General features: G+C 39.1%; 1 protein-coding gene across 2 annotated transcripts; it reads right to left on the reverse strand.

Moving 5' to 3' along the window:
• LOC21396340 (coiled-coil domain-containing protein SCD2) lies at positions 1 to 11352 on the reverse strand. 2 transcript variants are annotated; one of them, XM_024167935.1, is made up of 17 exons: positions 10772 to 11352; positions 10006 to 10163; positions 9608 to 9683; positions 9457 to 9498; positions 9315 to 9377; positions 9116 to 9165; positions 8998 to 9025; positions 8766 to 8840; positions 8255 to 8365; positions 8115 to 8175; positions 7721 to 7837; positions 7486 to 7607; positions 7294 to 7363; positions 1477 to 1518; positions 1241 to 1281; positions 629 to 755; positions 1 to 350 (listed from the first exon to the last, which is right to left on the reverse strand). In XM_024167935.1, exons 1-17 carry the CDS (start codon positions 11141 to 11143, stop codon positions 229 to 231), a joined length of 1677 nt encoding a protein of 558 aa, XP_024023703.1. In that variant the 5' UTR covers positions 11144 to 11352; the 3' UTR covers positions 1 to 228. The 2 variants fall into 2 exon arrangements, with proteins under 2 accessions (XP_024023703.1, XP_024023702.1); XM_024167934.1 differs by having other exon boundaries at positions 10006 to 10172.
• Positions 11353 to 16441: the final 5089 nt, after the last annotated feature.

Here is a 16441-nt window from a genome sequence, read left to right on the forward strand (position 1 = left end):
ACTTATGTATGGAATATACACCTCTTATAAAGTACAATCGAGAAGAAAAAAAAGGAAGAAAAGGTAAATAGTAAATACCCTGCTCTTGAGAGAATCAGGGTTCAGGGAGCATCAAATTAGTCCTCTCACGCCAGCCAGATAAGAAGGCTTTAAACAAAGGGAATAAAAATTTAATTAAAATGCAAAAACAGCAAAAATATTGAATGGACGGTGAGGATTCTTCATTCTTCAGTGGGCAGGAGATTTTCGTGCATTAGAAGGGGAAGATTCGTGGTCTATTTCTTTGCGGGATGCTTCCCACAGTCTGTGCTCGATTCCATATTTCCTTAGCTCCATCAAACCTTGCTCAACTGATCAAAAACACCCAAAAATTACAAATAATAAGAAAATACTCCACATCTGAGTATTATGCATTGATTTGAGAAAAATCAAGACAAGTATACAATTTTATAATACTATCTTCACCAGACCGCAGCTATTTATAAAAGGACATCTAGTCACAATGCTAGAAGCAAAAATAGAACAAGTTAATTCCTTAAAAATGAAAAGACTGAAATGGTAACCGATTTTTTGATTTTTTTTTTTTTGGGTTAAATTGAGTGTTGAAGAACAATAATGTGTTAAGTACCATCAACAGCATCGTGGGAGGTAGGTGAATGCGCACTGCGGTTTATCCAAAACTGAAGCCTTTCCTTGGCAATGTCTTCCTCTAGTCCATTAACTTGGGCTCTTCTCCAAAAATAAGTAAGCCACGCCTGTGCGATTTGAATGTATGGATAAGTTAAGATCAATCAAGGTGTACCGACCATTCCATGTAAAACCATTAGTCAAAGCGTAAGAGGAGAAGACTACTAGAATTATGCATGGCAACTACGGTAGAAAGACTAATCTAGATTTAACAGTATTAACAAACGGTGTAAAGAGAATCTAGCAAGGTAGACGGAAAACTAGAACAGGTTAGTAAATCATGTGCCTATGGTCTTCCATTGCCTTCAGCACATGCTCTGTGAACATCATAAAAAATTTACAGAATAACGTCGTGAATTTCATATGTTTAACCAGATCCTACGGTCAATGGAATCATAATTAAAAATACTGAGGATCAAGATAGTTCAAGTGGGTTGCAAAAGAACTACGACACTAATTGCATTAAGGATGCTAATCAATGGTAAACAAATTTTTGAAGTACGTAAAAGATGAATAAGACCCAAATGCAGTTATTGTAAAAGAAACAACACACCTCCTTGAAAAGAACATCCTCAGACTCCTCCGGGCTCAACTCTACAATAAAACAGTATCAGTATCAAGATTCAAACTAGTAGTCTTTTTTGCTGAAAAAATCATATTAGTGGTTAGCATGGCAATCACTTGGACTCCAAGTAGCAATAAGTAGATGATAAGTGTAACTTTCTTCTGCAACATATCATAAAGCGGATTCTGAAGCAAAATTCAGTAAGAGAATTTATAGTGACTTACCAAATGCCTCCATAAACTTTGGATCACCAGGTGATTTGAAATCTGAATACATCACAATTTTTTTTTTTTTTTTTGAAATATTCGTCAGCACAATTATAAAAAGCAAAGCATCAAGGAAAACTTCAGACATGACTTATATAATCACAGAAAATTAATTTTTAACAAATTGGTAAACAATCCCGTACTTCCTTATTTTGTTTAAACCCTTCTTTTTAACATTGTTGACATACATGGCCATAGAAGATTTCTATTATCGTTATCAGTATATGCTAGGCCTCCTATTACGTTAGTCTATTCTAGGAAGAGGGGCCGTAGGGGGAAATCGCAAGAAACAGGGGAGAGAAGTGGAAATATGGAAAATGGGTGCTAATGTGTCAAGTCAGTTACGAGTCTGTTAGCAAAGAGGTATTTAGACAGTAGAGTAGGAGTGAGAGAGGTGTTTGGGAATTGAGCCATTTCTGTTAGCAGACCATTGGAGGCAGGGGAACCTCGAATTCCCCATTTGTTATTCTTTCTTCTATTTTCTTCTTGTTCCTCCCTGAGAATGGAATCCATCTCTCGGGAGACTTGTTAGTGAGATTAATAAAAGGAACTTGACCCGTTTTCAAGCAATTCTTCTCCGTTTTTCTACTGTTGGAATACCAAACTGAGCAAGAACCTAACATTTTGGTATCAGAGCGGTTGAACGGCTTCCGGCAGAAGAGTTGTCTCGGCTCGAACAAAGGTTGGATAAGTTTTACGAGGCGCGGCAGATCGTGGAAGCTATGAAGGAGCCTTTCCCTAAACTCTAAGAAGACGTGACCGATATTGGCGTCCAGATGGGTGAAGTTCAAGGATCAGTGCGCCGGCTGGAGAATCTTTTGCTCCGGCAGGCGGAATTTCTCCAGCGAAACCCACAACCTCCACCCCGGTTCGACTCTGGTCCTCAGCGATTTCCCGACCTTCGTCGGCTGGCTCTGAACGGTCGGCCAGTGTTGCCACCTCCGCCTCCTCACAACGAAGAACCCCGGCGACACGAGTGGGAATATCGGCAGGAGACGCCACCGCTTCCGAGAGGACGAGCAGAACACCAGGGAAGGAGGCTAGAGATGCCCTTGTTCCATGGAGATGACCCCCAAGGATGGGAGTTTAGGGCCGATCGGTACTTTGCCTTGAACGACGTGGAGGAGGAAGAGAAGGTGGTGGTAGCTTTGGTATGCATGGAGGGTAGAGCTTTGGGTTGGTTCCAGTGGGTAGACGCGCAAGATCCGTTCAGATCTTGGCGTGAACTCCGCGCGGTGGTGCTGCGGCATTTCGGTCGTGCCAGGGAGGTCGATCCGGTGGAGCAACTGATGGCTCTCAGGCAGCGGACTTCGGTGGCGGACTATGGGGACGAGTTTGAAATAACGGCGGCACAGATGCACGAAGCCATTTTCAAGGGGGCTTTCCTTCATGGGCTTAAGGAGGATATCCGGGCCGAATTAAAGATGCATCGGCCCAATGGCTTGCATGAGATGATGGTTCTGGCCCAACAAGTGGAGGCCTGCAATGAGGCTGCATATCGGGTTAGAAGGAACAGAGTCGGCCGAGGGCCCAGATCTGACTATTGGGTGCGCTTCGGGGGAGCCTCTGAAGGTCCAAACTCGGGCTCCTTTCCACCTGAGGGCCCCCTTCGATCCAAACCTCAGAATGAGGCAGCGTTAGGTCAGGGGGCTCGCCTAGGGTCGAATTCCCCTTCCAGCGACGCGGCGGCGTACCGGCGGCTCACTGAGGAGGAGATGCAACATCGGAGGGCCGGAGACTCTGCTTCAAATGCGACGAGAAGTTCAACCCGGGACATCGTTGCAAGAACCGGCAGTTACAGGTTCTCATTTTGGGGGATGAAGGGGAAGAATCGGGGGAGGACAGTGAGGATGGCCGCGGTGGAGGACAAAGGGAAGGAGGTTTCGAACGCCAAGATGGATTGTCCTTGAACTTCGTGGTGCTGGTGGACCACGGCGCCACCCACAACTTCATCTCAGAAAAGGTGGTGGGCGAGTTGCACTTGCCAACGGATTCCACGATAAGCCACAATATTTTGGTGGGCAATGGGTTGAGCGTTAAGCAATCGGGTATTTGTAGAGAAGTTAATGTATGGATCCAAGGTCACTTGGTGGTGGACTTTTTTTCCTTCGAATTGGGTGGGGTTGATTTGGTCTTAGGGGTGTCGTGGCTCAGCACCCTTGGCGAGGTACGGGCGGATTGGTCTAAGCTCCTAATGAAATTCCGAGCAGGGCCAACTTGGGTGGTTAGGCGAGGTGACCCAAGTTTGTGTTATGCACCGGTAAAGATGAGTTCCTTAGTCCGGACATTGTCGCCGGCCGAAGCTGGGGTATTGGTGGATGTGTGTGAGCTATCGGTGCAGCAGTCGGATAAGGAGAACACAAAGGTTCCGGGGGAGGTGCGGACTGTGGTGGACAATTTCGAGGGGGTGTTTGATAACCCCACGGGGCTGCCACCACACCGGGGACGGGATCACAGGATTATTTTGAAGGAGGGCGTCGATCCGCCCAACGTGCGTCCATACCGATTTCCGCAAATTCAAAAAGGAGAGAGAGAACAATTGGTGTCCGATATGTTGACTTTCGGGATCATACGGCCAAGTAGCAGCCCATACTCCAGTCTGGTCCTCTTGGTCAAGAAGAAAGACGAAAGTTGGCGTTTCTGTGTGGACTATCGTGCGCTTAACCAAGTAACGATCCCTGACAAGTTTCCTATTCCAATGATCAACGAATTGGTTGACGAACTCCATGGAGCAATGGTGTTTTCAAAATTGGACTTGCGGGCAGGGTACCACCAAATCCGGGTGCATGAGGCCGACATTGAGAAGACGACTTTTCGAATGCATGAGGGCAACTATGAGTTCCTCATCATGTCCTTCAGCTTGACGAATGCTCCGGCCACCTTCCAAGCCCTCATGAATCGAATCTTCCGTCAATATCTTCGGAAGTTTGTCTTGGTATTCTTCGACGACATATTGGTGTACAGTCGCTCATGGGAGGAGCATCGCCAGCACCTCTCCACCGTTCTTTAGGTTTTGCAGCGCAAGCGGTTATTTGCCAATAAAAAGAAGTGCTGTTTCGGCCAGCTACAATTAGAATTCCTGAGCCATATCATTTCAGCTCATGGAGTGGCTGCCGACCCTTCAAAAATTCAAGCAATTACCTAATGGCCACCATTGAGCAACGCCCGGGAGGTGCAAGGATTCTTGGGGCTCACCGGTTATTACATGCAGTTTGTTAGGGGCTATGGGGCTATTGCAAGGCCGCTAACGGAGCTGCTTAAGAAGAGTAGATTTGTGTGGACGGAGGAAGCATGCCGCGCATTTGAAGAGCTCAAGTTGGCCATGACTAGAATTCTGGTTTTGGCTATGCCAGATTTCTCAAAACAGTTTGTTGTCGAGACTGGCGCTTCGGGGAGTGGGTTGGGGGCAGTGTTGATGCAAGAGGACAGACCCATCGCTTTTTTCAATAAAGCTCTCGCCCCTCCTTCCCGTTTGAAGTCTGTTTATGAACAGGAACTTATGGGTGTGGTTCTAGCGATCCAGAAATGGAGGCATTATCTTTTGGGCCATCACTTTGTGGTCTGCACTGACCAACAAAGCTTGCGCTTCCTGATGAATCAACGCCAACTTCCTCCCGAGCAGCTACGTTGGGTGTACAAATTGTTGGGTTACGATTTTGAGGTGCAGTACAAGTTAGGGGCCTCCAATCGGGTAGCCAATGCACTGTCCTGCCGGGGAGACTGGGCTGAGTTTCCCTCGCTGCTTTTACTATACCACAAACGTGAGATTTTGCTGCCATCCAGTTGGAGCAATGTATGGAATTGGTCTAAGTTGCCATCATCTCAAAACTCAAAAAAAAGGGAGGTCATGAAGGGTATTCACTAAAGAATGGACTACTGTTTTACAAAGATAGGCTGGTTTTGGTCAATAGTTCTCCTTGGATAGCCCAGCTAGTCCATGCGTTTCATGACTCGGTGATTGGGGGGCATTCAAGCTTTGTCCGCACCTACAAACGCCTGTCTGCAGTAGTTTTTTGCCGGGGTATGAAGCGCTATATTCGAGATTGTGGCTAATTGTGAGACATGCCAAAAAAATAAGACAGAGGCATTGTCTCCAGCCGGCCTCTTGCAGCCCCTTCCTATTCCATCCCAAGTTTGGGACGACGTTTCCATGGATTTTGTTGGGGGTCTTCCCAAGTCTGGGGGCTTTGACACCATATTAGTGGTGGTGGATCGCTCGTCGAAGTTTGCACACTTTTGTCCCTTGGGCCATCCATTTTCTGCCAAGCAGGTGGCCGCCTTGTTCGTTTCATGCATCGTCCGGCTCCACGGCATTTCGCGGTCTATTGTGAGTGATCGGGACACCGTGTTCATGAGCGAGTTTTGGCGTGAGCTCTTCCAATTATATGGCACTAAGTTGCACACTAGTTCGGCCTACCACCCGGAATCTGATGGGCAAACTGAGGTAGTAAACCGTTTCTTAGAAACATATTTGCGCTGTTTCGTAGGTGATAAGCCTAGGCAGTGGTCAGCTTTCCTTCCGTGGGTGGAATATTGGTTCAACACCACCTTCAATGCTTCCACCAAGTTCACCCCCTTCCGCATTGTGTATGGTCGTGATCCTCCGGCTCTCTATCGTTTCCAAGACTCTCCAGGCACGGTAGCTGCGGTGGAAGAACAGCTCGCCCTGTGCAATGCCATGCTTGATCTGCTGAAATCCCACCTCTCATTGGCTCAACATTGCATGAAGAAATTCGCCAATAATCATCGGAGGGAGTTAAGCTTCGAGGTAGGCGAGATGGTACTGCTCAAAATGCGGCCCACCGGCTGAAATCTCTTGCCCACCGCGTCAATGAGAAACTCAATCCGCACTTCTATGGGCCATTCGAAGTAGTGAACCGCATTGGACTAGTGGCATATCGCTTGAGGCTGCCTGATGATGCTCGCATACATCCGGTCTTCCACGTGTCTCAACTAAAGCCCTTTAAGGGAGCTGCAACTAAGGTCCAACCTCTTCCCGCTCAGTTGTCGGAAGACCTGGAACTCTGTGTCCATCCAACGGATGTGTTGGCTTCTTGGGTGGTGCTGGTGGGGGGTTGCGAGGAACCAAAGGTGCTTATTAAGTGGCAGGGCCCGCTGGATTGGGAATCCACTTAGGAACCCGTTGCTGCCATCCGTCTCCAGTTTCCCTCTTTCAACCTTGAGGACAAGGTTGTGAGAGAGAGAGAGAGAGAGAGAGAGAGAGAGAGAGAGAGAGAGAGAAATCCCTGGAACTTGGAAGACCATATATTACGAGCTTGGGATGAAGAGGAAAATAGGACATGGGGCCGTAGGGGGAAATCAGGGGAGGGAAGTGGAAAAATGAAAAATAGGTGCTGATGTGTCAAGTCAGTTACGAGTCTATTAGCAAAGAGGTATTTAGACAATAGAGTAAGAGTGGGAGAGGTGTCTGGGAATTGAGCCATTTCTGTTAGCAGACCATTGGAGGCAGGGGCATTCCCCATTTGTTATTGTTTCTTCTATTTTCTTGTTCCTCCCTGAGAATGGAATCCATCTCTCGGGAGACATGTTAGTGAGATTAATAAAAGGATCTTGACCCGTTTTCAAGCAATTTTTCTATGCTTTTCTACTGTTGGAATGCCAAACTGAGCAGGAACCTAACAATATACAGACAAATGATTAAAGAGACTTGCAAAACTAATTGTACAAGTAGAGTCCATAAAGGGAACAGGTCGTATTCAAAAACTAATTTCATGTCTGCATAAATTGCTTGGCTCCAAGTGAAACAAAGCACACCTGCAATGGATAGGCGAGCAGAATTTGGACGCCGCTGCTGGGGGAATGCAAGCACTATAGCATCCTCAACCTTCAAGATGCAAGCATAACATTTGTTTCTAGGTATAAGAAACCACACAACACCTTACTGATAAAGAAACAATATATCAGATGCACTTAAGATAGGTGCTAAGTTAGTGTTTAGAACAGAACCTTCAGGGAAGCAAGCTCTTTTAGTCCCATTTCAACGGAAAGCATGCTCTCGATATTTCCTTCTCCAGTTAGGTCATTCAAGTCCTGAACAAGTTTACTTCTCTTCTCTGTATCAGCATCACCTGCTCAACAAAGTAATAAAGGCAAATACAATTTCAAGGAGCTATACCAGTCACTTTAGGCAAAAACATAGCAGAGATATATCCACAACAAAGACAAAATGATAACTACTCACCTTTTTCCCGACATTCCTCCTTAGCCTTTTGTCCCGCAGAAACAACAACCTCAAATGGAAGAGGTGCTAATGAGGACCAATGTTCATACTTTGTCACTGCAATATCTGGACAGATACCTATAAAGCAAAGAAGAAATTATGTATAGATGATGAGCTGGATGTGATCGTGAGCGGTAAACAATGTACTTAACCAAACCCATTGACAGGGGCATACTTAACAGTCAGGATAACATAATGTTTAAAAGTAATACCTGGAAGGTAATTACAGAGGTTTAAATCTCTTTATAACTATATCTCATGAGCCAAAAATGGCAAACAAAAATATACGACAGAGATACTGAAAAGTGTAACGAGATTATGTGACAAATTAGATTACAATACGCCAATAGCTTACCATGTTTTGCAGCTAAGCCCCAGTAACGAGCAAGCCAGCACCTCTTGAGAACTACTTCTTCCTGAAATGTTGAAATACATGATAATTAATACCCACGTGAATGTTAAGGCTCCATCAAATGCAACCACGTTAATACAAACCATCTCTTTCTGTGTCAATATCATTCTTTGCGTCATTGATCGAAGAGCTTTAACTTCAGATTCAGCTCCTTGAAGCTGTTGTACAATTGTTGCAGCTGCATCTTTTGCATTCTGATACAAACAAGAAACAAAAGATAAAACTTTAACGGTAGACTTTGAATCCTTTTTCAAAAAAGAGAATTTTTTAAATTTAGGAAACCCACCCTTTTTACATCATAAATTTATTCCTGTTACGTGGTGCTTCTCTAACTTATCCATGTTGATGTTGATACAGCATAATAATTACATTCACTCCCAATAATCAGATAAACATTTTACAAGACTGAATCAGATTTTATTGAGTTGAAATAATGCCTTAAAAGTTTCTAGAAGCAAGATATAAAAAGCAAATACAGCATAATTTAAGACTGATTTAAAACAATGCTTTAAAATGTTAATGGATAGCTATCACTTTACTACTTAATTTCACTGCCTGGATAAAGGCACAAAGGAGAAATGGTAGCAGACTTACCGCAACTTCTGAACGCAGGGACACAATTTCCTTATCTACCACACCCTTTGACTGTTTTGCATCCTTCAGTGCAGCCTATGAAAACCACAACGTTCATACTCCAAAAACTCCAATTTCAAGTAAACCGGCAAATGACATAAATCCTAGCACACAGTTGTAGGGTGGGGGGATGAAATACAAGGAAACTATTTTACACGTTCATAAAAAAACTACACGTCAAGTTTCAGGTTACCTCTCTTTGACGTAATGCAGCTTCCTTTCTGCAAAGCAAGTGGCAGAGGTGAACGCAGGTTCACAAGGAGAAAGAAGAGGACACACAAAGGTCGTTTTAAGTAAAGTCTTCTACTCACCTGCTCAAAAGTTTAGCTTCCAAGGACACACCTTCCCCAAGAGCAGCAACCTGATGAAGCAAGAAAATAGAAAGATTCTCAAGTTGCTTTTGAAGCATTTCTTACGTCTTCACACATGGATTTTTTGTAAAATAAGTTACCAAAGAAGTATAAAATACCATGAACTTAATTTTTTTATTTTAAAAAAATATGCAGGTACCTGTTTTTCAAGTTCCCTAACTCTGGCCTCTGCCACCTCATGCCTCTCTTCCTCATGTCTGAGCTGTATAACAAGTTCCAGAATATATTAGATTAGAAATTTAAAGCAACTTCGCTGAGAAATAACAAAGAAAATCATGCACCTTGTCAAGAATATTTTCATTCTCTTCTTGTAGCATATCAAGCTGCAAGGTCAACAGTTAATCTCAGCGTCATCTTTAAGGAAAACAAAATGTATATCCCTTCATTTCTATTGGAATGAAGCAGAAAATAAAATGATATTGTAGTACATACTTCATCACGAAGCGCAGAAGCCTCATTTTGATCTCCTGAATCCTTTGACTTGTATAGTCCCGTTTCTGACAAGAATCTGCAGTTTAAAAATATGAGGACAGGCTCAACTGTAGTCACACCAATAAAGTAAAAATATGCAAGCGTTCATTTAACTCGGCTTCCAAGACAATTTAGATTCTAGAATTGGTGTCTGTTTATAAATGAATAAGTAAAAGTATGGTAATTATCGATAATATGGAATCTGTAGACCAACTGTTGGAGACTTGAAACACCCCAAGAAGTAAGTTTAGTCTTTAAGAAGTTTTCAGTAACTCGAAATCTTAGGATAGTTCTTCCAAATTCCAAAATAATGTGTAAGCTTTATTGAGCGGTGCATTTCATGCAAAAAGACTGCTTACCTATAATCTTTTTGCCAGTTGTTGACAGGAGTTTCCGTGGGTGGCATAGAAACCGCAGTCCTTAGAGTTGTTTTATTCGGTGGTGCCAATGGTGCAGGACGAATTGACGGCCTTCCAGTCGATGTGGAGCGGGCAGACGGTGTTTCCTCTACAAAGTTCTGAGCCAACTAATTAAATAGGAGAGAATCCAGTTAGCTTTCTAATTTCAAGCTCCAACTTCTTCCACCATAACCATTAATTACTGCATATTCATAGATAGTAACAATCCAACTAGCATAAACTTACCAAAAAATAATTATAAAAAAAATATCAGCTTTGTTACTTTTAGTAAAATTATAAATCAAGACCTGATCTAACATTCCCTAAGAATAGAAGAAATTCAAATTAGGAATCTCCACTATAAATCTTCCAACACCGTACTCTAGCTAAACAAAGTAGGCAAATGCATAGATCGTTAGTTTAAATTGATTTGCATCAAATTCAAAACAGATCTCTCTAAATGCTGATTCTACTAAGTAAAAAAGTGAATTCTCAGTCAGAACCGGAATCCGGAGCTTAGTGAACTTCACTAAGCATAGGCAATGCAATGCACTCCAAGACGGAAGCTAAAAACCAGATCATCAATCCACATTGTTCAGCATCAAATTCAAACCCGATCTCTCTAAACGTCGTCCAGTTAATTCATTTCTGAGCACAAGTCCGCTAACTAAAGAAGTCAATTCTCAGCTAAAACTGAAATCCAAGAGCTTAGTGAACTTTACTTTACCGATGGTGAAGGAGATCTAGTGGTCTTGGCAGACGGAACTGCAGGTTTAGTAGCGCCGCTTTTGACGGTCCTCGAAAGAGAGAGCGGCGGCGGAGCACTGTACCGAAACCCTAGGTCGCCGTCGTCCTCGTCCTCGTCCTCGTCGGCGGCGGTCTGGGAGGCCATGACCTGAGCGAGGCGCTGAGCGGCGGCCTTGGCGGCAAAGTTCTGAGTGCGCTTGATGTTGGAGATGCCGGATGAGGAGGAGGAACGAGCGTGGCGGTTACGCGCCGGAGACATTGCCGGAGAAGACTGTGAGGCGGGGATAGTGGTGCCGGACTCGCTGGTCCATTGGCGGGCATAAACAGGGCTGTCGGTTCGTCTCCGCTCCATACTGTTATAGTTGCTGCATATATATATATATGTGTGTGTGTGTATATATGAGAGAGAGAGAGAGAGAGTGGTAGATGGTCGTGCGAGAAGACGACAGAGAAACAATTGCGCGATGTTCGGCGATGCTGGAGCTCTGAGAGAGAGACAGAGAGAGGGAGAGAGAGTGAGTGAGAGAAATGGGGCGAAAGTTCTGCGGGTGCGCGCTAATAATAGCCTCGCTCTCTCTCTCTCATTTTTTAGATACTTGTTCATGCTTTGTAAAGAAGCCAAATCTTTGTTCCATTAATTTTTTTTTTTTAGAGTTTTTCGGATCAGAAAAATAGAATTATTGATAATTTTATTTTTTCAGTTATTTTTAAGTGTCAAATTTACATAAGAAATTATTTATTATGTATATTTTTTTAATCTCATTTAATTTTAATTAGATCTAACAGTTAAAAAATTAATTATATTGATAGTATGGTCTACCAAAAACACTTACTAATTTTTTTACTTAAATTGTTTACAATTTAATCTCTATTATAATATTAGTTTCTAACCTTAAATTTAAGGATGGATCTTTAAATTTTAATTAAAAAATTACAAATTAATGTAATAAATTAAAATTTTTACAAAAAGAGCCATCTTAGATAGAAAATATTTAATTTTCATTTCTCTTTTACTTTGGTTAACGTATCTTTCATATTCTAAATAGTTGTTGTGATTCACCTAACTTTCAAAAATTGCATTGCCCGTAGTGTTTTCTCTTATTAAAGATTTTAGACAAAGATAAAATAGTAGAAAGGATTTAGGAGAAAGTGTTGGTCGGAATTGTGGGGTTGTTTTAGGTGTGTCATCAGGCTCCGAACTTCAAAATTTGGTCTCTGAACTTCTGTTTGTGGACTTTTTGGTGGTGGTGGTAGTGTACGACATGGAGCTTTGTTGGGACGGATCAAAGTTGGGTTAGAGTTTGGTGGTCGATGGTTGTGTTTCTTGGGTTCTACTACCTTTTTTAATGGCTCGTTTATTGGTCATCTCATTTTACAAGGCTTTGACAATGGCATTGAGAGTTTTTTTATGAGTTTGTTTCGTTTTCTAGTGTTATGTTGTGCTCTAACTATGTTTAAAATATTTTTTTTGTAATTTTTTGTGCGGCTTTCGAGCTATGGATTTCTCGATCGAGACCAATAAGATTTTTTTATCAATTGTAAATGATTTATTAAAGAGAGTGTGTGTACTTATCCTTAATGTATTTATTTAGGTGTTTGGTTTCATACATCAGCACACGTTTTTCCTACCATTTGAAGCCTTGCATGTCAAAATTGTTACTTATATGCCCGATTTAGAATCATATTTTTATTTATTTATTTAGAATTACTTGAACACAGGGCACATCATATTTTTTGATTGTGCTTTTGTTATATGTTTTCCACTATTTTTTTTTTTTTTAAGGAGCGAAATATGAAACTTATTGTGAGTAGGTGAAATAATAATGCTTTGGTTTTAGCCCCGTTCATTTTGCTGATTCGGGTTTAGAATTTTAGTTTTGTTACAGTAAAAAACTCTCACAAACAATCACATCTAACTTTTTGCTACAGTAAAAAACTCTCACATAAAATTACATCTCAACTCAAATTAAAAATTCAAAGCAGCGAACTAAATGGACTAACTACTCAACTTATATTTGCTTCAATCTTTTCCGTCATCGCTACCTCATTTAAACATAGTAACAAGCATTATCACCAGTTGATAGCAATACCGACCACCTTTGCACCATTCGAAGAGATAAGGATATATGATTGATTCATGACAACAAAATTGTTTCTCCAATCTTAGAAAACGATCCAGGCTTTGACAGTTAAACTATTAATGTTGCACAAACCAATAAGGCAATATGAGCAAAATATACCTCTCTAAAAAAAACCAAAATTTATTATCTTTCTATTTGCAGAAAAGAAGAATAATTCTAGATGTACGTGTGCAGGAATAATGTGTAGATATTGATTAATTATGTCACGCAACTTTTTTTCTTGTCGAGTTTTATGGTGCCAGGAAAGCACGTGTTGAACAATTAAAGCAAAATTAATTAAGAAATGTCAATTAATCAAGGGGAACAAAAACTTGTATCCTATATAAAATCATATATTGTAATTGCATTTTATGATTATATTCTGGATGAACCTAGCTCGTCATACAAGTGCTTAAATTCAATTAATCTTTCTGTAGTTGAAATCTAGCTTATCCCCCATTGAAAACAATTCCAATACAATTTTTCAACAAAAAAAGAAAAAAGAAACGGCGAATATAGACTACACGAGCATGTATTCCGCGCGTTACTGCGGAATACAATATTGTATTATATGATAGTTGTATTTAAAATACATATATATATACATGTATTATACAGTATTGTATTATATGATAGATATAAAATTTGTACAAACATATTTATACAGATATATATATATAGTACTATTATTTATAATATATATATATACAGATTGTACAAAATAAAAAACAACGCTGCTGTGGTTCTTGAGCATTTCATTTCTTTCCGCTGCAAATATGAAAATGGGAAAATTGGTTGTAAATATAAGTGTTAAGAAAAATAAAGACGGTTAAATTATATAGTATGAAATAAATATTTATATTACCTTGTTTTTGGACGTTTTGCAGATTGTCTTGTTGTTCTTGATTTAGGGCTGAAAAAATGAAATATTGTAGATATGTTTTTAAATTAGTTGATAATATTTGTTGTGTTGAATGTGGCTTACCTTGTACCAGGTTTTTTAGGTGTTGGAGTGTGTGGATCAAATGTGGTTGGTGTTGATAGCTGTGATGATGGTATTACTTGTGGGCTAAAAAATGAGAAGATTTTTAAAATTGTGATCAATATAATATAAATATTTTTTATGTATAGTTGATAAAAAATTTAAAAAATATTATGTACCTTTGTGGATCTTCTGTTCCTGCAGTTAACTGTTTTGGTGGTGACGATGGAACATGGATGTCTTCAAATATTTTGAAAATTAATGTGCTCATTTGGGTGCCTCGTTGTTGAAAGAAGACTTGGAAGATTTTTTATTGTCCTCGGATCTGATCAATAGCTGGTGGTATTATAAATAGACCGGTAAAGCCTTCGTCAATTGTTAGTGCAGAACATGGTTTTTTTATTAATGCCTGAGCGGTTCTGCCAAAAGCGATAACTTCCATGTCTCCAGTATGATCTTCAATTTGGATTATCAATCTATACCTGTAAAATATATATATAAATATTTTTTTAATGTTATTAATTTCTCGTTAAAGTAAATAAAGATATATAATAAATAAAAATGATTTGGTAATAAATTTAATTACCATGGAGATGGTGTTGACTTTATGTGGCCATGACTGTCGCACCACCAACCTATTCTTGCCTGTTTTAGTTGTCGATAACACTTGGGGCAAGAATTGTAGAACCATCTTTGAGATGTTGAAAAGTTTACTATGGTTGCTCTTATAGTGAATTTTCCACCCTGCATAAAAAGTAGAATATTGTGGTTTTAAATTTTTTACTAAGTGTAGTAAAAAAATAATAGGAAAGTTAATAGTACTAACCAGATTATTTTGTGCATCCAATGTTTTGAGTTCGTTTATTGTTCTTCTGTTTGCTGATATTTGTTCTTCAATTGTTTGGATAAGTGTTTTTGGCGGTGGTAGCGGTGGTAGGAATTCAATTTGTTGATTTTGATGGAAAAATCTATATGTATAAAAATATGAATAAGTTAAGAAAAATATAAATAAAATTTATGATTATGTAATATGATAAATTTATTAGAATATTATATATATATATATATGTGTGTTTACCTTGTCTTTAACGTTGTTGTTTTTGGGATGTCTGGGTCAATATAGAAAATTGTTGCTGATGTACTCGAAATATATGAGTTACCTAGAAATATAATAGAGTAAATAATAAATGTATGCTATATTTTTTATATATGTATATAAAAATGTTATAATAAAGTAATGTTAAAAATACCTAGATATTGCTTCGTCAACATTGCTGAGAAAACTGTCACAACTGGTGCCTTAAGTGTTTTAAGTACATTCTCATCAAATTGATCGGCTTTATGTCCCCATAAGCTTACCTGTAGTTGTTCATTTCTGTTGAAAAAATGTAGTTCATAAAAATGATTAATAAAATTGAATCATAAAAGTGGAAAAATATTGTATTCACGTTAAATAGTTGTAATGAATAGTAAATGTGAGGAAAAATGCATAAATTTATTGTACCTGATATTTTGTATCATTATAGATCGCCGTGTTGTTGGTCTGGTACTGACATGTGTACGTTCGAGTGCTTTGGACACTTGTTAATACACCAAAAAGATCTAATATTATATATAAACAGGGAAATTTTGTAAATAAATATTCAAGAAATATTTATAATAATAATAAAATAAGTTAAGTAACATATATTACCTGTTAATATCTCAGTATTATTTATTCTTTGATATAGCTGATCGAATTCTATGAAGTAGAATTTGTGAAATGGGATATATGGTGTGTCTTCCATAATTAGAGTAAAGGATGTTGCTCGTGCAAATTGGATCATAGCACTGTGTGGAACGACTTTATATGTTGGTTTATTTTCAGTAACATAAAAGTTACTAATATTGTATATATTATCTTGTTCAATTTTTTGAGAAATATAGTCCGAATCATGTGCTCAAATTGTTCCCTGTATTGCTTCATGCTGTAAATAAATAATAAAGATAAAAATTTATTCAATATTAACAAACGTTATATAAAATAATATGTAATATAATATTTTAAAATTTTAGTACTTCTTCATCAACCAGAATATAGTCAAGGCTTATTAGACGTCCTGTGACAAAATAGTTGTTTGTCCATATTCTGCATACTCGTGCTTGTATTGTTTCATACACTTCATTTGGTTTTAATGCATGAATAGGTGTTGTCATTTTCTGTAAATCCTGAAAAAGCCAAATAAGATGTTGTTATAATGATAAATATTTTTATTGAGTTTATTGTTAAAAATGTTATACTAAAAAAAATTTAATATTATAAAGAATATAAGATAGTATATATTTTTTATGTATTTATTTATGTGATGTTATGTAGGATTTCTTTGTAGACAATATTTTTTATATGATTAGGATAATTGTTGTTTAAATCATTAAGTAATATATATAATCCTTTTGGATTAGTTACTCTGGATAAAGCAACATATAATTGACCATGGCTAAATATTTGATTTTCTAAAAATAGTCCAACTTTATTCAAAGATTGTCCCTGACTTTTATTTATTGTCAT

This window comes from Morus notabilis, unplaced genomic scaffold, assembly GCF_000414095.1.
Source record: "Morus notabilis unplaced genomic scaffold, ASM41409v2 Scaffold324, whole genome shotgun sequence".
NCBI classification, from domain to species: Eukaryota; Viridiplantae; Streptophyta; class Magnoliopsida; order Rosales; family Moraceae; genus Morus; species Morus notabilis.

Excerpts from the sequence above, each read along its gene's own strand:
- LOC21396340 (XM_024167934.1), bottom strand. The coding sequence starts at position 11,143 with ATGGAGCGGAGACGAACCGACAGCCCTGTTTATGCCCGCCAATGGACC. Across the intron at positions 8,841-8,997 it reads CTGCATTACGTCAAAGAGAG|GCTGCACTGAAGGATGCAAA; the intron begins GTAACCTGAAAC and ends TGGTTTTCATAG. Across the intron at positions 7,608-7,720 it reads GGAGGAATGTCGGGAAAAAG|GTGATGCTGATACAGAGAAG; the intron begins GTGAGTAGTTAT and ends TTTGTTGAGCAG.